This window comes from Sciurus carolinensis, chromosome 7 (assembly GCF_902686445.1).
Source record: "Sciurus carolinensis chromosome 7, mSciCar1.2, whole genome shotgun sequence".
Taxonomy (NCBI): Eukaryota; Metazoa; Chordata; class Mammalia; order Rodentia; family Sciuridae; genus Sciurus; species Sciurus carolinensis.
The window spans coordinates 100,262,567-100,285,997 of record NC_062219.1 but is presented as its reverse complement, the minus strand read 5'-3'; the positions used below and the strand labels follow the sequence as shown (position 1 = coordinate 100,285,997).

Below are 23,431 nucleotides of genomic sequence, written 5' to 3'. Positions count from 1 at the left end.
TTTACTATTATTGCCAGAGGGAATTTGGGAAACCAATTTACTGTTTGATATTGTCAGCATTTAAAAACTCCCCTGAAGTTCCAGCATTGGGTAAAACATAATTTTAAAAATTATTCACAAATATTATTGCTACTTACAGAAATCCTCCAGTAAATATTTTACCTCAAATAAAAGGGAAATTATGCACAGGTAAAGATTATCAGAGCATGATTTACATTTCTCTTGGCTGTGGAAAAAGATCAAGTAGGTATGACATATTTTAATCATTACAGTTAAGAAATGTTAGGTTAAGGCTTCTTTTCTAAAATAGTTTTCATAGAATTTCAGAATTGCATCCCGGATTCTTTGATAGTAATATTTTATAGTGTTATTGGATCTTGGCTAATTTCACATCAATAATTTATAGTAATTGCTTCCCCTACAAGAGAGTTTTTAAGTAGTAAATGAATGTATACGTTCTTTAAATTTCTAACAAAAAAATGGTTCAGGATGTTACTTTTACTTTCCCATATGTGCTTGTTTCTTTTTTCTTTTTCTTTTTTGCCTAAAGCATTGCTATCCTCATAAATTTCCCTTTTTTAGACTATGGCCTTTTTCTTCATATATTTAAGCAAGGTTGAAATTTTAACAAGCTCTGAAAAGACCCAAATCTACCCAAACTATAATTTAATTCTAGCTTTTCACATTAAATATATAGATATAGATATGACTTTGTTGCCTAAAGGAAAATCTTACATTATATCAATGAAAGAAAGGAAACAGAAGCTAGAGAAAAGAGTTACAGAAAATGACTTTATATAAACACGGCCACCTACCAAGCAGTTACTTTACCATTAGGAAAACTTCCACTTTGTAATAACATAGATTAACAAATAAACAAACAACATACCTAAATTGACAAAGCTCATGACCATGTCGGCATCGTTCAGAAAGTTGGTGTCATGTAGGCTGGCTAGAGGAGGACTCTGGGTGGTCAGAGGAGCTGTTCGAGATAACTGTATGCGACGAGGATACCCATTGGGAGAGGCTGGGTATCCCTTTCTTGCCCCTCTGGTCTCTCCTGCCAGGGATGCCCTCACGGAGTATTCTGACTCTTCGGGATTTTCTTCATTGGTCATGGCATTGTACAGGTCCAGCATAAAGAGAGGCGCAGAGGATGCTTGTTTTCCAGGTGAAAATGGTCTAGGTCTGTGAGGCAAACCCAAGATAGAGAGAATTTCCCTCTGTATTTCCCGTCTTTCATGGTTCCGTAGTCTTCTATAAATAAAACTGGAGTGAACATGATTGTCTCCCAAACCTCCTTTTGCATAACCCACTAGAACCCAGCAGCTCCAGAGGAAACCCACAACACCCCTAAGTAAAAATACAGTCAGATGCATTTTTGTCCAAAAGCAAAAGTTGATATTTTTAGTCCTTCTTGTCTTTGTTCTTAAAAAGAAATCTAAGTTGCTAGGAGGTACACTTTCCCAGTAGCTGTAAAAACAAATTAACCTATCTTCATGACAGTGACATTTCTGAACACGACATCCTCACTGATTTTCCTGTCCTATTTTAAATATTTTGGAATGTGTCAAGAGTAGTTATTTCTAGGAAAGCTGAAACTCAGATTTCCAGTTATCCACAGTTGCTAAGAGTTTTTGCTGCATTGATGTAGCAGAAGACGGCCAATATTATGTGATCAGATGACCTATGCATTCCTATATGAATTTATGATAATCAGGCCTTTGGTATTTGAATTAACGGAAGCTGATCTTCTGATAAACCGTAGTTCCCAAGTTATCTTCACTTGCTCTGGAGTTCTTCTCAACCTTTGAGCTCTTTCCAAGACAAATCCTGATTTCTGAATCACAGATCTATGCTGATCTGCACCTTGGTGTTGGAATATATATTTGTCCGGCAGCTTGGTGATAACTTTAACATCTTTTGTATCGTCTTAGTGTAAAATAAGACTCAAGGTAGTACTAGTCAAGTAAATGTGTTTCCCTGAATTTACTTGAAATCCTTCCTGTAAGTCCATTCAATCCCTTTCTCCTTCTTACTGTTAATTCCACCTCCAGCAGGCACAAATATACCAGCCCTCTTCCAGAGAGATCTAAAGAGTAGTGTAAGCACAACCCTGCTGGGAAAGAAGAGGCTTCTCATTGTAATTTGAAACTGGTAAAGCAAAAAGAACTTAACCCTTTTGCTACCAGAAAAGCCTCCATTTTCACAATTTTATAACCACACATCTAACATAGAACAGTGATGTATGGGACATACAAGTTCCAGGGGGAAGAAAAGCCGGTTTTCAAGGAGCAGACTGAAAACTTTGCCACCCACTTTATATAGCACTCCCTTAGATCTCTCTCTCTTTTAGTGGCACACATTTAATACACTTCTACATTAGGTCTCTGGTTGTAGCTATGTCTCAGTTCTATATGAGATTATTTCTAGGCTTTTTGAAATCATTGAAGTTTTCATCTTAAAAAAATAAAAAGGACAGGTTGAAAATCGGGGTTAATTAGTTGTTTCTAAATGATAGTTAGACCTTTTTTAAAAGACACAGTAGAAATTGAATGATTTGTAAACATATCACGCAAAATAGTTGTTACAATAACTCAGTAATAGTGAGTAGATAATACAGCTCCAAGTCTTTACATATCGAATTATTAAACAGAAAAGTAGATTCATGTTTCTCTTATGAAATCATAATACATATTGACATACATATATACTAAGATGTCGTATCATGGTTCTTAAGTTGTTTCAGGTGAAATGTAGACATCTTACAAACTAGATATTTCCCATAAATTGTGCTCAGTACTTTAATTTGTTTTAACTCATGCAAATAAACACAAGTCGGCTGAGATTTAATATTCTTCATGACTACATGCAGATTGAAATTTGAGTTTCTAAAATTTGATGGGTAAAATGGGGAAAGCGTACACCTTTCTAAAATACCATACTTAATCTGAGGAAATGAGCAAAGTACGTGTTTATCCTTAATGTTTAATGCCTTTAAAATTTGGAAGTCTACAATATTTTTGTGCAGCTATAATTTTCCTCACAAGCACTCACTTAACCTTAGGGCTCACAGTACTTTCATTGTCTCGAATAGCATTCTGATACCAATGTAAATTTATTGAGCAAATTCTAGAACTGTTATGAAATTTTAATGTTTTTCCTTTACCTAGAGGCGCCTAGTTTCTTGTTTAATTTCTTTTTACATATTTCCTCTGAATGCATAAAGCAAAGTCATATTTCTCACAAGTCTTCAGTTTATTGGTAAATGCAAGATGCTGAAAGGGCTTGCAGAATCTTATTGTATGCATCATTTGTCTTATACAAACTCACTACACTAAAGTTTGATGATGATGTGTGATGCGCACCTTGCTGAAACATTTTTATTAATAGTCATGCAGGATGCCACAGTATCAGAGATTGCAAAGAATACTAGAAGTACAGATTGGAAGTAAAGAAATACTATTTCAACAAAGAGTGGTTTGAACTACTTGAATCCTTGAAATTGTTTATTTAATATGCAAACCAAACTAATAATTTCTGGTCATCAACAGAGATTCAGATCATCTAATTTAAAGTAAAATATTTCTCTGCAGTTTTAAGACATATCCCAGATAGAGTAGGTTATGCTTTTTCCTCTGTATTTTAAAATAAATTATCAATGTTATCAATTTGCTTCATGTCTCTAGACCAAAGCATGGAATTACAAAGTAAAAATTCACCACACTAGAGGAAGAAATCATTCTTGTTATCTTCCATATGTGGTGATTTTTCCCTAAAATACATGTGAAAAATAAAAATGACACCAGGTGTCATAAGTCTTAAAAACACATTTTCCCAAAGCATGATTTATAATATCAATTGATAAAATTGTAATTTACTTACTTACCCAGGCACATAGCCTTCCTTATTGGAAATCAGTTGCTATTATTTTTGGTCAGAAGTTTTAGTGTCCACCCTCCCCCTACCTTCCCTTCTAACTCAGACTAGATCTGGCAAACATTCATTTTTTTCAAAAAGATCAACATGTGCAATGAGAAAAAGAAAATAAAGACAAAACCTTCCAGGAATAAAGGGAAAATGCTAGCCTCTAAACAAAATGTTTGATTTGTTTTCAATGAAAAGTAAAAGCATTTTACCATATCATTTGAATTTCTAGGTAGAATTTGTATCTTGGTATAAGAGCGCAAATTGAAAGATAAAGTATTTTGCAACTGCAAAGTATGAACATTCCAAATTTCAGAGCATGTATTTTGAAATTAGACAAGGAGTTAAACCTACTGAATATACAGGGGAAGAAAAGTGAAGACTGAAGAAGATCCGGGTCATCACAAGAATTGTTCCTAAAGAAAGTACACTTCAAGAAGAGGAGACTTCGTAAAAATTCACCCCTCACAGCACAGTATTTGCCTGGGTCTATACTAATATAATGACCTGCTGGCAAGAAGCAGAGACAATGGTATCCACTTAGGAAGTATTCTCAACTCATTCTTTCTGTCCAGGTTTCTTTTCCTCATTAAAATTAGACTCATTTATTTCATGGATAGAGAAATCAATCTACCATGCCCAATTGACCAATTTCACTTTTTTCTAGATTTTCAAAAGAAACTAGCTCAACAGAAATTTAAGGTGATCACAAGTCTGTTTTGTTCTAGAAGATTTTTCCAATTTCACTTCCAGTCTGTTGTTGTTGCTGTTGTTTACTTCTTGACACAAAATCTCCCTTCAGAAAATAGGACTGCAGCAAAAGCAATAGATACCCAATACAAATGGTATCTGCATTTCTAAAGTATCTCTCTAGTTTGGAAAATAATCCAAAATCATTAGAACATGATCAGATAATTTTTAAGCAGAAGCTATCTTGGGTTATGTTGAGGGGGTAAAGGAAAAAAGTAGACATGAAGCTGCTCAGGAGGTTGAAGAGGCTGGCAGCAATGGAGAGCTCAGGGAAGGTAGCCCCTTCTGGAATCAGGCTGGTGAATGCAGCTGCACGGGCATAACAGAGCAGCATCTGTGATATTAAATTGCCTTCAGTTTGCTCTCTTTTTAAGCCAAGAGCATAGCAAACGTATAAACAGAAGATGGTGTGTACTGCAGTGGTCCAAAGGAAGACAGCAGTGCTACAACACCACCATCTGACTTAGATTTGCTTGCAGGAACCTGAAAGGGAGCATAATCCTGGGCAGCCTATGCTTCTCCTCCATCTGCTTAATAGCTATTAAAGAAAACCTGGAAATGAATAGTAAAAATACTCACCAAAATTTTGGAATGTTTGATATTATTTTTAATGAATGGTGGCATTACTGAATAGTGTTAAGTGAGCAGGGGACCTTTCAAAGTGCTTTGAATTATTATGTGTTTTTAAGACTTTTTTAATATTATTTTATGAGTAGGTGTTCTAATAATTATAGAGAGAATAAAGCAATATTCAATCATTAAAAATTAGACACTATTAGAAGACCACCAGCCTAATGATTGTATTCAAGTAGATGCCAATTAGCTCACTCCAAAACATTGGGTCAGTTTGCTTGGCAAGATATTTCATCCATCATCCATATCAACAGATTTTAAATTATTAGGTAGACTGATCAGTAAGCAATAATGTAGTCATCCATGAAAGAATATCTTCATTTGTACGTACTTTGTAATTTTAAAAATTCATTCACAAATAACCCAACATTGGGATTATTTATTAATTCATTCATGCACTCAACAAATATTTATTATTTGCTTGTGATGAAAATATTACATACTACTTACTTCAGATATGACAATAAATTCACATAAGGTTCACATTATTACAGGCTTTATGATCACATGGAATTATCCTTTCAATTGATTTAAGGGCATAAAATTATGTATTTATTAATTAAAGTATATTTTTACTTTCTTTCCATCACATATTCACTAGAATGCAAGCTGAATGAAAATAGGGACTGAGTTTATTTTGCTCATCAGTGTGAAACAGTACATATTAGTATCTCGATGTTTGCTGAATAATCGATTTTTTAACAAAGATGAACAATATTACAAGGGATCTTTTTAAGGACAGTTCTCTCTAGAAGCACAGGTTACAAGGATTCACTAAGTTTACAAGTTGATGAAATGCTGTATCTCTTAGTTGCTAGGTTTCCCTAACATATTAAAGGTTCTAACAAACAAAATTTCTTATCGTAGGTCTTAACCCATAGTTGTAAACCCAATTACAAGCTTCTATCAATATTAGACTCACAAGGAATTACCATGACTCAGAAGGAAGAGCATTACGCAATAAGTTACATTAGCAACTGAAAAATATATTGGTGTATCATTATGGGGAAAGCTTATACGGAATTAAAGTTACCCTGGACCCAGATGAGCAACTTCTGTTCCTGTTTATAACTTGTTCCTTGAATTAGTGACTTTTTTATGTGTTTTGTTTTGTTTTGATGGCATTTTTTATAACCCATATTATAATGCAAGAAGGCCAGAAAATGAACACTTTTGTTTAATAAACATTAGAAATTAACACCATACCTGCTAAAACTGAACAGAGATGAACTACACAGTAAACTCTGGGATGGGAGGTGAGAAAAAGCCCCAAATAAGGTGTGTAGGGTACCCAAATAAAGTTCTTAAACCCATGCTTTGCATATGTTTCACCTGTGCAGATGGCTGACTCTAACTACAAGCAACTTAATAACAATATATGGGTCAATTAAAAACCCATAGAAATGTGATAGTTCAGTGAAAAACACAGTTGCCAATTTACTCCATAATTCTCATCAATAGCAAGGTGATCACCAGTAGAAAATAAAATCTATGTCACTAATCCTATGTTCAAAATGAAACTATTTGAAGGAAGATTTAAAACTACTGACATAAAATTGTCTTGATCACAAGCTTAGTATTATTTGTAACATTTTAATCAGAGTTCTATTTTTTCTTAGTATATTCTATCCCAGGAAACAAACAATGTTTCATAGAATCTTCTTCAGAAGCTGTAGAATGAATTTAAATCTAACCAATCATCCCCAAATATATAACAGAAATAGTCCATCAGCAATAAAAAGAGATATATGCCACCCAAGACCTGTTAATATTCTGCAACATAAAAAGAATATGACTGTTTCTTAATATTTAATACTGAGAAAATATGACTAACAATGGAGAAGATGGATAATGATTATTAATATTTGCATTGCAAGTTTATAATATCTCTCCAACACAAAGGTACTCAAAATCAGAATACACATTAGAATTGCATATTGGGGACAGGAGAACATTTTAAGAAATACTTATGGTCATACCTCTAAGGACAGGACTCAAGCATCAGAATTTTTTAATATTGATTAATTTATAGACAAATTTGAGAACTCCTAAAAATTAGTTTTGGCAACATGTAACAACAGCACACAAAATAAGACTTTATTTCAATATCATAATAGGTTTCCAAAGTAAAGCAAGGTTTTTTATTTCCTTGATTGCTGATAAGATTCCATGGTATGTAATGAGTGATTAAACAAATGCACAATGCTTACATCCAGAAAATGTTCTGCACCCGTATATACAGTAAAGACTAACTTATCTCATACCTTCACTAACAACAAATAAAACAGGCAATCCCTGCTCTTCCCAAAGGTCAGTTATTTCTAGAAGAATTTGTTGGATGTTTTTATTTGAATATGAAACTTAACTTTCTTTTTTCTTTTATTTTCCCCCAGTACCAGGGATTGAATCCAGGGCCTCACACATGTAAATATAAATATGGAGTTTAAAATGAAGTTCTTATATACAAAATGCTACTATATCACAGAGTAAATAAGAATATATTTTTCAAAATGATATCTACTTATTACAAACTTCTCTCTGCTCTCATCTGCAGTTCTTTCTTGAATTAAGATGTCAATCACAAGACCTCATCCATTATATAACGTTAAAATTCAATTTAAAATTTTAGTCATCTGAACTCACACAACAGGTGACTTCCATGCCTTTATTGGGTATGTTCAGTTCTAAAATTTTCTCATTTTCCTAGGTTTTAGAGGTATGTCACCAGGTACATGCATGCATGCAGTCACATACACACACACACACCTTCCTCAAATCCGTGACTATTTCTGAAGTTTCCCTTACACTGGATCTTCTATCTTCATTTCCCAGTTACTTTTAACATTTAAAATCTATTGATTCTCTCTTCTTAAAACTTTCATTCTCTTTATATCTTTTTGTTTCTCCATTTCACAATAAACTCTTATCTGTCTCCAGTTTTTAAAGCCTTATCCCTCCTAGTCTTCTTATCTAGAACTCTCTTTCAAGTGTGTTACTGTTTTCTTTATCTCTCACCTTTCGCCACCCCTTTTCTACAGAGAGGGCTTTCACCCTCCCCCACCAATCTCCAGTTCTTTCTTCTTCCTTCTTAAAGAGTTGTATTTTCTATAGCTGCATGTTCATTAGCAAAGCAGTGGTAATATAAAATTATAATAAGATAATATTCTTCCCATCTGATACATGTATTTTAGTTTTAAGGTGCTTCTGTGGAAATTATTGCAAATTTTGTAGCCTATCAACTTTAGAAGATCAGGGTTTTCACATGTAGATATAAATCATTTTGAAACATTCACAATTGCTTAAATATTTCTGGACAAAGTTATAACAATAATAACAATAACATAGTAAATAATAAGTCTGAATTTTAATGATATATGCAGCCTCATAATAAAAATACAAGAAAATAACTCAATTATTTGCTAAATATGCTACTAAAATATGCTAATGTCAGTCCATATTTACCATAAAGGATAATCTCATTGAGTCAGAAACACTAACTTCTTGCCTGACATGGTGGCATGCACCTGTAATCCCAGCGACTCCAGAGGCTTAGGCAAGAGGATCATGAGTTCAAAGCCAGCTTCAGCAATGGTAAGGTACTAAGCAACTCAGCTAGACCTTGTCTCTACTAAATAAAATGCAAAATGGGGCTGGGGATGTGGTTCCGAGGTTGAGTGCCCCTGAGTTCAATCCCTGGTACCCCCTCAAAAAAAAAAAAACACTAACTTTTTATTCTTCCTTTTTTCTATTCTGACATGAGGTACATTTATCTTAATAGGAGGTGCTAATCCAAAGTGCAATATCATTTCATGCTGTCTTTTAAATGTCTAAGATTTTACCACATTTTCTAGAAAAAAATCTGTAGATATAATTAATATATTATCAATTGTATGTTATTTTCCAATCAGTTTTAGAAAAATAAAATTAAACCAAATTGTCTACAATTTCTAATTTAATTCAGGAATTATCATATATAAATATCCTACTCATTTACATGTGTTTTCAAATATACTTCTTAAATCAATGAGAAAGATTCATTAGACAAGACCAATCTGATAATATCCACTGGTCAGAGTGGAACAAATGTCAACACAACTGGTCACACTTCTAAGATTCCCTCTAAGTGGCAAAAATTATTTCCATGGAAATCTAAAGAAATTCAAATACTCTTGAGTGTTTTCCGTTCTAAAGATACAGATTTCACTGGGTGCTTAGATTTATAATCAGAAGCCCAAGAATGTACTAACATGATTCCCCACCACCACCACCAAAAGGAAGTATAAATCATCACGATACCCTGGAATCAGAATTGTTTAGAAAGATAAAACCAAAAACTATAGGACACAAGCTTAAAACTCATTGGCCTATAATCTGCACATTATTATATTTGCAACTAATCAAATGCTATCTGAAATTTTCCAGTAGGCATGCATTATATCTTATCACTTAACGTGTGCTCAAAGAATGTAAAAAATTCTTCAATCCTTTTGCTTACATTTTTTTCCAATTTCATGAGTTATACAAGGATATCTGAAGAACATGGTGTTTGGCAAGGAAATTGCATGAGATTTACAGTGAAGAAACTAAACTTTGTTCTTAGTTTTGCCACTTAGTGTCTGAATGACCTTGGAAAAGCTGCTTTGGAATCATACAACTAGAACATAAACAGAGTCACTTGATTGAATCAAAGTTTCTTTATCTATTAAATGGGGGGAAAATATCTTCCCAAGGGGATGGCAAAGGTATTCAATAAGTGAAGGTACGAGAAAATGCTTCATTAAAATCAATATGTTTTATAACTTATTGCCATGGCCCAGTAAAATTGAAATTCTTAAGTTTTTCTATTAGTTGGTCCACACTAAAAAACAGAGACCCAGTGTTCTTATTCCTGTTTAATCACTTACTGCAGAGAAAAATACTTAAGAATTACTAGGGAAATATCATTCTCCAAAATAAAGTTGTTATGTCTACGGATAGACAAAGTTAGACAAAGCCTGAGATTTCATGCTCTTATCTTTATTCACAATCTCTTGAGGGATACACAGCATTTCTCTCCTTGGTGATATTCCCTCACTGTTTTATTAGTCTACCTCATATTTTTTACTATTGTATCCCAGTGCAATGACAAAAATTAAAAAGAAAAAAAAAACAGGCTTGATTAACTAACTACTCCTGAACAAAGAAGAAAATTTTAAATGCACACTTATCCTTTAAATTCACATTTAATTTTAGCATATATAGGCAATTTCCTGCAAGGACATGGTGTTTGCCAATGGAGACATTTACTCCACAAGATTGATAGCATTTGGATTTTGGATGAAAGACTAGATTTCAGTGTTGGTTTTGCTACTATTTTTTTTTTTTTTTACATGTAACGAAGTTCATGTAACTTTTCTGCCTCAGTTTCTTCATCTAAAAATTTGGATATTAATAATTTATGTTTTAGGAGATTGTTACAATTCTTAAATGACACTATATATGAATATTCTTTCATTAATGCAAAATAATCATTGTGACATTTGCTAATATGTTATTCAGAACACAGTTGCTGAGAGTTGTTTAATTTCCATACCCTTATAGAATATTATCCAAGCATTTAGCATGCTACTGAGCAATTAGAGTAAACAAAGCTGGGGGTGATGGAGAAAGAGTATGCAACATTTTCCAAACAAATTTTACGGTGGTCATTTACTTAAGAAACTGATTACTGTTATGCAAAACAGATCCTTGACCCAGCACATTTTGGAGAAGAATCAATCTGACTTACCACAATTGGAGAGGCAAGATAACATGGTGATTAAGAGTTGTTCTTGGGACTCCGACTGAAATTGAATCCTGGTTCCCACATTTCGAAACTATGTAACTACTTTCTGCCTCAGTTTCCTGATCTTTAAAATGAGGATAATGATGATTTCTATTATATAAAGTTTAATAAAGATTAAACAACTATTCAAAATCTGCTTTTGATCATGATTTTGATATCATATTTCAATGAAATGTAGCCATGAAGATAATTCTTTTCATGCAATATTAAAATAAATTTTAAGATGTTTAAAAAAAGGTAATAAATTTAAAAAGACTTTGGTTGGGGATAGTAGCTCTGTGGCAGAGTGTGTGCTTACCATGCATAAGGCCCTAGTCAAATCAAAATAAATTCTACTGTCATATATAACTAAAAAGAATCAATGAAAAGAAAGAAAAGAAAAGAAGGAAGAATTGATTGATTCAGCATTCAGCATGGGGCTTGGGACCCCATGCTAATAAGTAATGAATGTCAATGTCAATGTCAGATAGCATTAGATTTCACTACTTCCTAAGGGACAGAACTTTCTTCCTAGGCACTACTATATCCCATGCTCAATGTAGATGCCCAATAAGATAAATATCCATTCATTCATTTAAAAATATTTTCTAAGCCAGGAGGCTGAGGCAGGAGGCTTACAAGTTTGGTCCAGCCTGGGCAAACTGGTAAGACCATGTAACAAAATAAAATGTTAAAAGACTTCAATGCTAGAGCACTTATTTATATAGCATATATGAAATCCTGGGTTCAATCCCTGCCACCATGAAAAAATTAATCAAAAAAATTTTTTTCTAAGCATCAACCTATAGCTAAACAACAGGTCACAACACTTAACTCTTATTAAAGAACATTTTCTTAGCCCACAGGACCTTTAACAACACTAACCAGTGTTTTATTAAGTGTACCAGATAAACTATAAGCAATATGAATCTAGAAAGATGTACTTTTAGCAATAGTTTCCTTAAATTAAAAGATACTACTTCACTTTTTCAAATTATATAACTCTGAAAAATACTACATAGAAATAAGTAATCATTGTCCAAGGTATAAAATCAGTTCATGACTTTTACTTTCTCTCTCTGATTAACCAGAGACATTTATGATTTGGGTTCTTTCCATTGGAAGGCAAGGAAGATGAAACTGAAACTAGTCTAACCTGTTCTGCACCAGAAATTAGGGTAGGTCATGTAGTATGAATGAGTCATTTAAAAAGACTCTGCCACTATTGCAGATAACTCAAATGTAGATGTATTTTTATTCATTTTCATAAAATCAATTATAAAATCTTATTTTCATTCACCAACTAAAATAGCTATCATGCAAATACATAAAGCCTTTGCTTCCAAGTTTATTTAAAATTTAAAATGCTATATGCAGTTCATTGATTGTATTTTCTATTATTTGCCAAAGGCAGCCATTTCATAACTTCTATATATAGTACAGGGAGATGAATAAAATTCCTAAGATCAAAATTATAATCATAATGAATGGAAGAGTTTCCTTTTTCCTGCATTTATGAGAGTAAAGATGAGAGTCTTTGGGCACTCAGACCAAACTCAAAACAATCCCTAAACTTCTGCTTTACAATTTTGATGCCAATCTTTAACTAAGGAAGTAGTAACCCAGAGCACTGTTGCAAAGCTGTGGGGGCAAAAAAAGAAAGAAAAAAGTTTTACTCAGACACTGACAGGCTCTGGCCATCAATGGCATTAGAAGGCGCCACCATAATTGCAGTCTCCATAAGACATAACTTATTTCAGAGTAAGTGGGTAAGCCAATATTTTGTATTTTAATTAAGAAACCTGGATTTTGTTTATAATAATTGACTGTTAAGTAAATTCTTGCCAGGATTTACTTGTAAAGAAGAATTTTGCCTCAAGTAAGCTTTCATTTAAGATTTTGGAACAGATTTAGAATTTGGAATTGAATCCTTTTTAAGTTATTTCTTTTAGTTACACTCATAATATTAATCACTTAGGGATATATTTGCATATATTTTCAATCTACTTGTCAATTTCTATAAATGTTTGTTATTTGCTTCTTGAAGAAAACCTTAAAGCATACTGATGGAAATACATTGTTTTGCACACAAAATTCAAATTTTTCTCGTTAACTAGACTGAAAATAAATCACTGCTCACATAGTATTATAAAATGTATTAATCATGACTCAAGACAGATGAGAACCCCAAAGAGATAGTCTAAGAACAAAATGCTTTAGATGTGAAACACCCTGTTGATTTTTTAAATCTCTCTCTCTCTCTCTCTCTCTCTCTCGCTCTTATTCTCTTGTTTGTTTTTGGCTCTTCAGATCACATCATTCAATATAGCAAAACCTATAATGCTCCCACTCTGAAAAAACTTGTGTCCTCAATCATGATTACTTTTTGGTACATGTGATAATAGTACTATTGCTCAATATTAAAAAAAAAAAATCAATTGGTGGCAGAATACATCTGAAAATTGAGAAAAATGAGGTTCCAAAGGAAACCAAATGGAACACTGCCACCTTTTGGCTATATAAATTGCAAAGCTGCAAAAGTTCACTACAACCTCTTCGAATGGAATGTTCATACTTTCAGTTTTTAAAATTAGTAATACTGTCTCTGTTGGTATGAAAATATTTATCTTAAAATTTTTGTTTCTCAGTTACAGTATTTTCAGTATTTCAGTTTCCATTTTGCTAAGATTGTCCCCAAACTCTTGAACTTTAGAGCCTGGGAGCGATTCTTCTTGTTTATTTTGCAAAGAATGGCAAGAATTGACCCAGTATTGAAAAACAAAAAGAAATGCTCATATCTTGGGCTCCATTGTGTACATTTCTATTACTTCTCTTTACATCAGGCCACCACTACTGTAGAAAACATGATTTTGCAAGGTCACAGGCAAATTCACCAAATCATTAACTGCATTTCTTTCAGCCAGAAGAATTTATGCCTTTGTACTTCATAAGTGTTTTATGTGTGTAATTTTAAATTACAGGGTAAGAAATGATACAGTAGGTGCCTAGGCACATCTAGGAACTAATTGGTGGGTGAGAAGAAACGAAGATCTATACATAGACATTGATTTTCATTTAGGGTTGAATCTGAAAGTATGAGGAAACTGGTTGAATAACAAACCCTTCTTCCCCCACACCCCCTGTCCAGTTCCCACAACCTGGTTGACTGTACTAACAAAGAACCTCTCCAGCTATCAAAGTAGAGAAATAAAGGACTGGGGGTGTAGCTCAGTGGCAGGGTGCTTCCCTCCCATGTGCAAACCCGTGGGTTAGATTACTAGTACTGTGAAAAGAAACAGAAAATAAGACATAACCAAAATAATAAAACAGGGATGAACTTAAGAAAAGAAAGAGAAATTCCTAGGTAATGGCAACAAAAGAGAAATGTAAAACCAGAGAATGTGTAAAATGACTCAGCAGATGTTCAGGGGGTTATCAGACTCAAATAAAGCCTCGTTTCTACGGGTTATAAATTAAATGCCCATAAAGAGGCACCACCATAAATTCGGGTGTATGTGAGGTTGGATATTCAACTTGAAATTCCTATGAAAAGTCAGGAAAATGAAGGGGTGACCCCTAAATGACAGAGGAGAGGGATAAAATGATAATGCCTACGGAAGTAACAAGAATATTTGATTTGGCTTTAGGTGCTAATTGAAAAAAATACGTTCTTTTTTTAAAAAATTACAACAAAAACTACATTGGGGCTGTGGAGACTGTGGAGAATTATCAGGCCTAGAAATTAAATACTAGCCCTAAACTAATTAAATTAACACAACATGGATGCTTAGCACCACTTCAATAACCCTGAATTCATGATTTTCCAACAAGGGGTGGAGATGGGGGCTCATTACTGAAAAAAGTTCAAAATTAAAAATTAGAAACCATGTGAGGAAAGCAATTTAAAGTGAACCTGAGTCATCAAATGAAGCATCAAGAGATAATGTACCTCTAAGAAAACTGAAATAGATGAAACCAGTAGACCTTTGAAACTATGCTTAAAATGGTTAAGGTCACAACAGAAGAAATAGAAACCATATTTTTTTAATAAAAGAAAGAGATTAAAAAAATAACAAAAAGATTTTTAAAAGAATAAAATTCTTATAGAAATAAAAATAGTCACCACTTTTTTTAAATGATTAAAAATCAGATTAGACACAGTTGAAGGGAAAAACAAATGAACAAGAAAATAGACCAGAGAAATTAGTTCCATATGTATTAAAAATAAAAAAAAAGTAAAGAGAAGAAAATAGGATAATTATATTGTCAGATATCTCTGTAAAGCATTATTGCAGGTTTCTCTTCAACAGATTCAGGGTCTTTATCTCAATGTAATATTTATACTTAAATTTCAAAAATAATATTCCTAAGTATTGCTTGAAATAATCAGAAAAATTTTCTGTGGTGCAGCTAATCAAAGAGTAAGAGTGACTCCAAAACTGCTACGCCAAGAATTTTTACATAGCCCACAATGTAGAAATTTGAATTTCTCAAGAAATTCTTCACTTTGACTTTAAGTCGTAATGAGTAAGATAAGCAGGCTCTAAAATGATTTCCTGGCCCTCTTATTAGTGTAATCCTCTCCCATTAAGTGTGGGCTGATTTTACTGATTTATTTTTAATGAGTAACATTCAGAAGTAATGGGACGTTCATTCCAAATTTAGGTTATAAAACTATTGTAGCTTTCAACTTGGGTGCTCTCTCTCTCACACAGGCTTTTTTTCTCTCTCTTGATTTGGAGCTTATCCACTGAGGACATTCAGACAGTCTATAAAGAGACCCCATGTGTAGAACTGAGATCCACTGGGCACCACAGCAGTGAACTTTGAAGCAGATCTTCTGAGGCCTTACACCAGCCGCGTGAGTATGCCTGGAAGCAAATCCCTGTCCCTACTCACCTCCAACAAATCATCGGATGATACCACAGCTACAACCAACAATGTAAATGCAGTTTCATGAGAAATCCAGAAACAGATCTATTTATTCTGTCAGTAGATTTCTGACTCTCAGAAAGTATGAAATAATAAATGTTTCTTGTCATAAACCTCGTACTGGGGAGTACTTTGTTATGGAGCAGTAGTGGTTTCTTTAAAAGAATGAGACGTCCTTTGATTTAGGAAATTATTAAAATTACTATCTCAATATTCTTAATGGGGATGCTAAATAATATTGCCTGATAGATTCCTTTCCAAAGAATATAGATCTGACATAAATCAATATGATTGATATTAGTTTTTAAACTCTTCAAGGAAAAGAAATATTAAAACATTTTTGTTTAAAAAAAAAAAGCTAAGAAAAGAACTTTTATAAATGAATGAGCATACAATCCACATATCCTTGAGGAAACTTGATCTAAGGATTTGTAAACAAATTATGATTACATTAGAACATCTATAATACTGATGTAGAAAACATTGTCCATCTCTAAATTTGCTCCTATTAAATTATCACATGAATTTTTTTCTTTTAAATTTCAGTACCAAAGGAAACATGTTTCTCCTGTAATTTCATCATTCATATGTTCTCTAATTTAAGTTAGGCTTTTAGGTTGGTACTAGAGATGTTTTTGTTAGGACAAAAGTGTCTCTATTCTCATGAAAATCTAAGGACTTCTATGTTTAAGAAAGAAACAAACCTTAATCAAAAACATGGAAAAAGATGATGAAATAAAAGTTTTAACCAACACCTCAAACTGACAGATTCAGGCACCAAAAAGAGGTTCTGCAAAAATGCAAGAATTTGCAAAGAAGATTTGTGTAAAAATCAGTTAAACAATCCTTAAGTCCTTCAGCTCAAGAGTAAAAAGGGGACAAAAGTAGAGAAAACTGCTGGTGAATTATGACTCCCTCTTCCTTTTCAGGGGCAAGGGCTGTGGGAGAGTGTCTATTTTAACATCAAATTTAATTACAAGTTTTCACTGAGTCCCCAAAGAGAATTTGATATATGAACCTTAGAGTTGGGAATTGCAATGGATGGTGTTTCAGTTCCATAGTTGAAGGCAAGAAGCTACTGAGGAATGGCTCATGGAGATGGGATGAGCAATGTGCGGTGGGGGTTGGGGGTGAGTTGGTTTGGGCCTATATTCCCAGAATTCAATCAAGCAACATATGCTGGAGGATTTTCCATAAACTAAATGTGGGTCAGAGATAGGGATGTGAGTGTTTTGAGTCATGTTAGAGCTCCAGTTCACACTGGTTACTTAACGAGTAAACTGACTACAAGAGAGAGAACTTAAAAGCCTCCCTTAGATTCCTAGAGACTACAAAAGAAAGAAACAATAGGTGAAAGTATCACCCAAGAAATAATACATGAGAGGTCCCAGGTGATGGGGGTCATTATTGTAGCTTATAAGAATGTACATAAGCAACTTTTCATGAGCCTATTCATCATTTGTACATCTTTGAAAATTTTCCATGCCGGTTCTGTAATCATATTTTAGTTGGGTTATTTGGGATTTTGTTATACATTTCCATATATTTATTTTGTGATTCCTTATATATTTGAGTTATCTTCTTATCACATATATGATTTTCAAACATTTTCTTCCATTCTATAAGTGATTATTTATTCACTGTGTAGAAACTTTGAGCTTAATATAGTTCCACCTGTTCATTTTGCTTTTGATTCATTTTGCTTTTGATACCCAGGCTTGTGGTGTCATATACCAGAAAAAAAAAAGAAAAAGAAAAAAAGAAAAGAAAAGAAAATCATTGCTGAATGATGTCAAGTTCCAATGTCATGGAACTTTCCCCTGTTTTCTTCTAGGAATTTTACTGTTTCAGGTCTTAAGTGCAAGTCCTCAATCCATTTCAGGTTAATATTTTTGAAATGGTATGACAGTAGTCAAACTTCATTCTTTCACATATAGATATCCATTTTAAGAGACTTTCCTTTTCCCATTGTAATCCTTGGCAATCTTGCAAATGATTAATTGATGATATATGTGTTTATTTCTGGGTTCTCTACTCCATTTGGTCTATGTGTCTGTTTTTATGCCAGTATGATACTGCTTTGATTACCACAGGAAATCAGGAAGCATAATGTTTCCATCTTTTTTCTTGTTTCTCAAGTTGGCTCTGGCTATTCAAGGACTGTAGAGTGGCATATCCATTATGGAAAACACTATGGACTATCTTCAAAAAAATTTAAAATAGTATTACCATATGATCCAGCAAGGTCACTTCTGGGAACATATCCCAGAGAAATAAAATAAGCATTCCTTTAATTTTTCTTTTAGTTTTTAGTGAATTATAGTTATGAATGATAGTGTGATTCATTGTGACTTATTCATAAACACATATAGCATATTTTCTCCATGTTAATCCCTCGTTCTACACCATTCCATCTCCTTCTCCCTTCCCTGTAACCTTCTTCTACTATTTGATCTTCCTTCTATTTATTCACTTGTTGTTTTTTAAATCAGCATCTTGAAGACATATATGCACTAATGTTTATTAAAGCATTATTCACAATAGCCAAAATATAGAATACAGAATATAGAATCAACCTGTGTCTATCGAATGAATGGATAAAGGAAATTTGGTGTGTATATACAATGGAATACTATTTAGTCATTAAAAAATAAGGAAACCCTGCCAACAGCATGGATAAACTTGGAGGATATTATGCTACATGAAATAGGACAGACACTGGAAAACAAATACTGTGTGATCTCACTTGTGTGGGATCTAAAAAAGTCACACTCACAGAAACTATGAGTAGACAGTGGTTTCTAGGGGCTAAGGAGTGAGAAAATAAACAGAAGTTAGTCACAGAGTAAAACTTCCAGTTATAAAATGAGCAAGTTCTCAGGTTCTAATTTACAACATGGATGCTGATACATGTGCTAATCTGATTGCAATGATCATTACACCATGTACACAGATATCAAATCATCATGTACACCTTTTAAATATGCACAATCATTGTTTTTCTCCCTCAGACTTACCATATTATTGCTTGCAGCAGGGTTTTGAGATTGTAAGATTTTCAACATGAAGTACCTTTCTCTATAACACCCCACACCTAAATTATGTCAAACATGTCAGCATTCAGATGAAAAATCATTTCCTCAGGAATCAAATGCAAGTCATCAGTCAAGTACCAGATCATGGAAAAAATTTTATAACAAAATCAAGCAAAACAAAATGGTAATAATGATCCAATAGATAAATACACTCAAAAAATGTATGCATATGTATATAAAAATTACTCAGGCATTAAGGTAATTATAAAAATATGCTTTTGTGAAACTTTATTCTGAGATTATTCTTTGCTTGCTTTTTCTGTATTAAAATACATTTGATGTAAACAACAATAGCAATAACAGATAATATTTCACTTATTGTCCACAATTACCAAAATAAATTTTAAAATAATTAAAATTTAATGGAATTTTATGCCATCAAAATATGAAATTGTATTAGCTTATAAAATCTAAAAGTCTGAGAATCAGAGAAATTCTAATGAGAAGACTTTCTTATGGGTCACTCACTCTAGGAGTGAAAACTTAGAAAAATACCCAAAGAATATCTTTATACTCTTTTCACTAAAATCACCTCTTATCCTTTGTTTTAGTTTTCCTTTCTGGGTTTATGTTTGATCCCTGCAGCACATTTCTCAATTCATTCACTTATAACTGTTTCACTCATGCAGTCCAATGGTCACTTCGTTCATCTGTTACAGAATAAAACCTCTAAACTCCTCATTTTCTTAAAGGTTTAGCATCCCCATCAAACTAATCTCTTCCTGTTGTCATGCCTATTGATTATCCTCTGTTTCTGTTCACAGTCATTCTGGAGCACCTGGGTCCTCCTCACCACTCCATAAGTCATTTATTACCATAACTGAGTTGCTGACCTGTATTTAAAATCTTCACAGTGGCTCTCCAAGTGACTCACCTGGTCGCCTCAACCTTCTATTCCAATTTTATACTTACTTTACACAACTTTAGCAGATGCTATGTTATTCAGAAGTTTTAACAAAACTGAAAATCACCTTTTCCTCAAAATAACTATATCCTTCTCTATCTTCTTTCTCTCCTCTATGTCATGTGAAGAGGTGCTCCTGAAACTCTTCAGTGCCCTACAATGGCAATGGTTCCATCCCATCCTACCTCACCCAAGTCATCCTTCACCATCCATTCCCTTCTTAATGTTTTCTACCACCCTGCCTCTCAGTCCTCTTCTCCTCACCATCATCTTGATACAATACAGTCAGCCTTCCACATACATGGTTCCACATCTGTGGATTCAACCAGCTATGCCTCGAAAAATATTCAAGAAAAAAAATGTGTCTGCATTGAACTCATACGGATGTTTTTCTTTTCATTATTCTCTGAACCATATGTAGTATAACAACTACTTATATTATATAAGGTATTATAAGTAATATGGAGATGATTTAACATACATGGGATGATTTCATAGGTTATGTGCAAATGATGTGCTATTCTACATAAGGGACATAAGCATCCCCAGATTTTGGTATCCATGCATGTGTGATAGTTCTGGAATCAATCCCTTGTGGACACAAGGGATGATTGTCTGAATTACTGGTTTTCATGTATTCATCCCTCAAAATAGCATTCAATCTCTCTTCTGGCCAGATTTCTATCATTTTAATACTACCTCTTTTGTCCCCACAACTTATTTAGAACTCTTTCCTTGTGGGACAACTTTGATCTCCTAATTATAATACAAAATGTATTTTGTCTTTTCTTGACTTTTCTCATATATCTCAACAGCACTTGATGTCTTAGTTATAATATTTATCAACCTTGACATAGTATTCACCATAAAATTTTTTCTTGAGTCATATGATACTGATTCTCTTCCTTTCCTTCCTATATTTAGAAAAGTCTCTAATGTCTTTTTAATTAGTTCTTCATACTCCTCTGCTCCTCTAAATATATGTATATATATATATATATACAAATACATAAATATATCCATATACAAAAAATTATAAATAAACAAGATTATGTATAAAACTAAAACATTATATATAAAATTATAACTAAAACTGGTTGTTTATTGGGCACTTAAAACTGTATCAACTGATGGCACATTATATAAAAACTGAAATTTATTTGCTTCCTTTCAAAACCTGAGCCCCCATATTCCATAATACATAGCACGTGCATTTCACTAACTATTAAGCATTCTCTGTTTATGATACAGTTTCATGCTTTGGCTATACAAAAATGTAAAATATGTTTTCTACTCTTAGCAAATAACATTGTTCCTACCCTCATGTCTAGTGGAATATATGAAATATATAATTTTGATAGAGCTAAGCCCAGACTTTTATGGGTACTTATCCTAGACTTAAGATTATCGTAGAAGAATTTCTGTAAGATTGATCCCTAAGCTACACCCTGAACAAAATGCAAACTGCTAAAAGAGATCTCATTTGCTTCCTCTGTGTCCTCCAGTGAAGATTACTTAACAATAATACTCACTCAACTTTGGGTGGTACATCACTGTGACCTCCAGGATTTTTCAAAATTAAATTTCTTAGGTTCCATCTGAAGGTCCTATTTCAGTAGGGCCCTACTGAGGCCAAACCATTTTATTTTTCCAAATCTCCCCACTTTAAACTTCAGCACTGATTTAGAACTTAATTAACTGGTTCTCAGTGGAGAGACCCAAGATTAACTACTAAAAGAACAAGTTCTTCTGAACATGAAAAATCACTTCCTGATCAAGAAAATGATGGTTGTCCTCATGTGTTCATCTCTTTCAAGATGTCTTTTAAGATCCTCCCCTTGATTCCAGGGACACTACCTGTGATATATCTCTATTAGTGCCCTATTGAGGGCAGGAAATTTTGCTTTTCTATCTTTGGAACTTCAGTGCTAGATACACATATGTTCTATAAATGTTTATGAATGAATTAACTTATGGATATCACTCAAACGAACATTGGCTAAGGAATATTGTAGGAAAATATAAATGTAAATACAGAGATTAGAAAAGGTATTGTTATTCAAAGGTAAACTCCAAGAATGGTTATAGCCAGGGATGAGGCTAGAGAAGTAAACATGAAACAGATTGCAAAGGGTCTTGGTTCCCAAACTACATTTTTTTTGGACTTTATTCTGAAGAATATTTAAATTTTCTGAAAAAAATGTTTAGAAGTGTATTGTAATGTTATGCACTTAAGCCATATTTTTAAGCTTTACACTCAGGCAAAAATTTTTACATTATTTTTCTGTAATTTATTTTCAATCTCAATTTTGAATCTCCATTAAAAAATTTTAGTCAATTCTATTAAAACAAAACAGTGCTTTTCAGATTTTTCCTTCCACTCTTCCATTTCTTGAGGAGGTTTTTAATTCTATGTCATAAAATAAGACATTAGTTTCTGGCAACTGACATCTGTCTATGCTGTCATCTACTGAAAAGCAGAATCAGTCATGGCTCCTGGAATTCTAACCAGATCACTGGATGAGAGACATTACAGTTCATAAGGAAAAAAGACAGGAATAAGAGAAAACCTGAGGATCAGTTGGAATGAAGAAGGTTATCTTTCCACAGCCTGGGTGACAATCAAGAGATTGACTCAAAAAGGCAGTTGAGCTTCTGAGACGTGGAACTCAGGAGAGAGCTGATTTGTTCTTCATCAATAAAATGCCTGGCAAAGAGAGTACTCAATAAATACTTGTTTAAAAAAATTAGAATTCATTGTTGAAAATAAGAATACGAGTGTAGGATAGCAGGTTACAAAAGCTAGAAACAGAAAAGTAAGAGACACCAATATATATGAAACAGGTTGGGGAAGCATTGTTCTTTAAACAGCAAGATAGGTATGAAAAGAAACAAAGATAGTCAAGTCCCAGAAACCAAGATAGGAGACTCAAAGGATGGATTAATGACCATTATCAAATAGTTCAGAGAAGTCAAGTAAGATAAGGAATTTGCCCTACTTAGCTAAAGAGAGATCATCAAAGACCTTTGCCCAAAACATTCTGGTGGAGGGGCCTAGACAGAAACCAGATTCCAAAGTATATGTAAAGCAATGTATGGAAATAATAAATGAGGACAATTATTTTACAAAAAAAAAAAAAAAAAAACAGGGGCATGATGGGAAGGGGATTGATAGGTTTGCTGTCAAAGGGAACATCAGAGTGAGAGTTTGAATAATTGTTGCTTTTAGAACTGAAGAACATAATTTTTTCACTAGTTTGTGGTCTCAGCTATATCTTTGGTTATACTCCTTTCTTCATTTAATGCATCATCTATTAAAAGCCAGTTGCTAAATGCTATGAATTGTCTCCTTGTGGTAGTTTTCACATTTGCCCCATCGTTTATCTC

At 33.3% G+C, this 23,431-nt stretch overlaps 1 protein-coding gene across 1 annotated transcript in view; it reads right to left on the bottom strand.

The window, feature by feature from the left end:
• Positions 1–2,080, bottom strand: part of Bmp5 (bone morphogenetic protein 5) — a 114,152-nt gene extending 112,072 nt beyond the window's left edge. The window contains exon 1 of the mRNA XM_047558378.1: positions 890–2,080. Within this exon, the coding sequence (XP_047414334.1) occupies positions 890–1,379 (490 nt within the window). The 5' untranslated portion in view covers positions 1,380–2,080. The remainder of the gene's footprint in view (positions 1–889) is intronic.
• Positions 2,081–23,431: the final 21,351 nt, after the last annotated feature.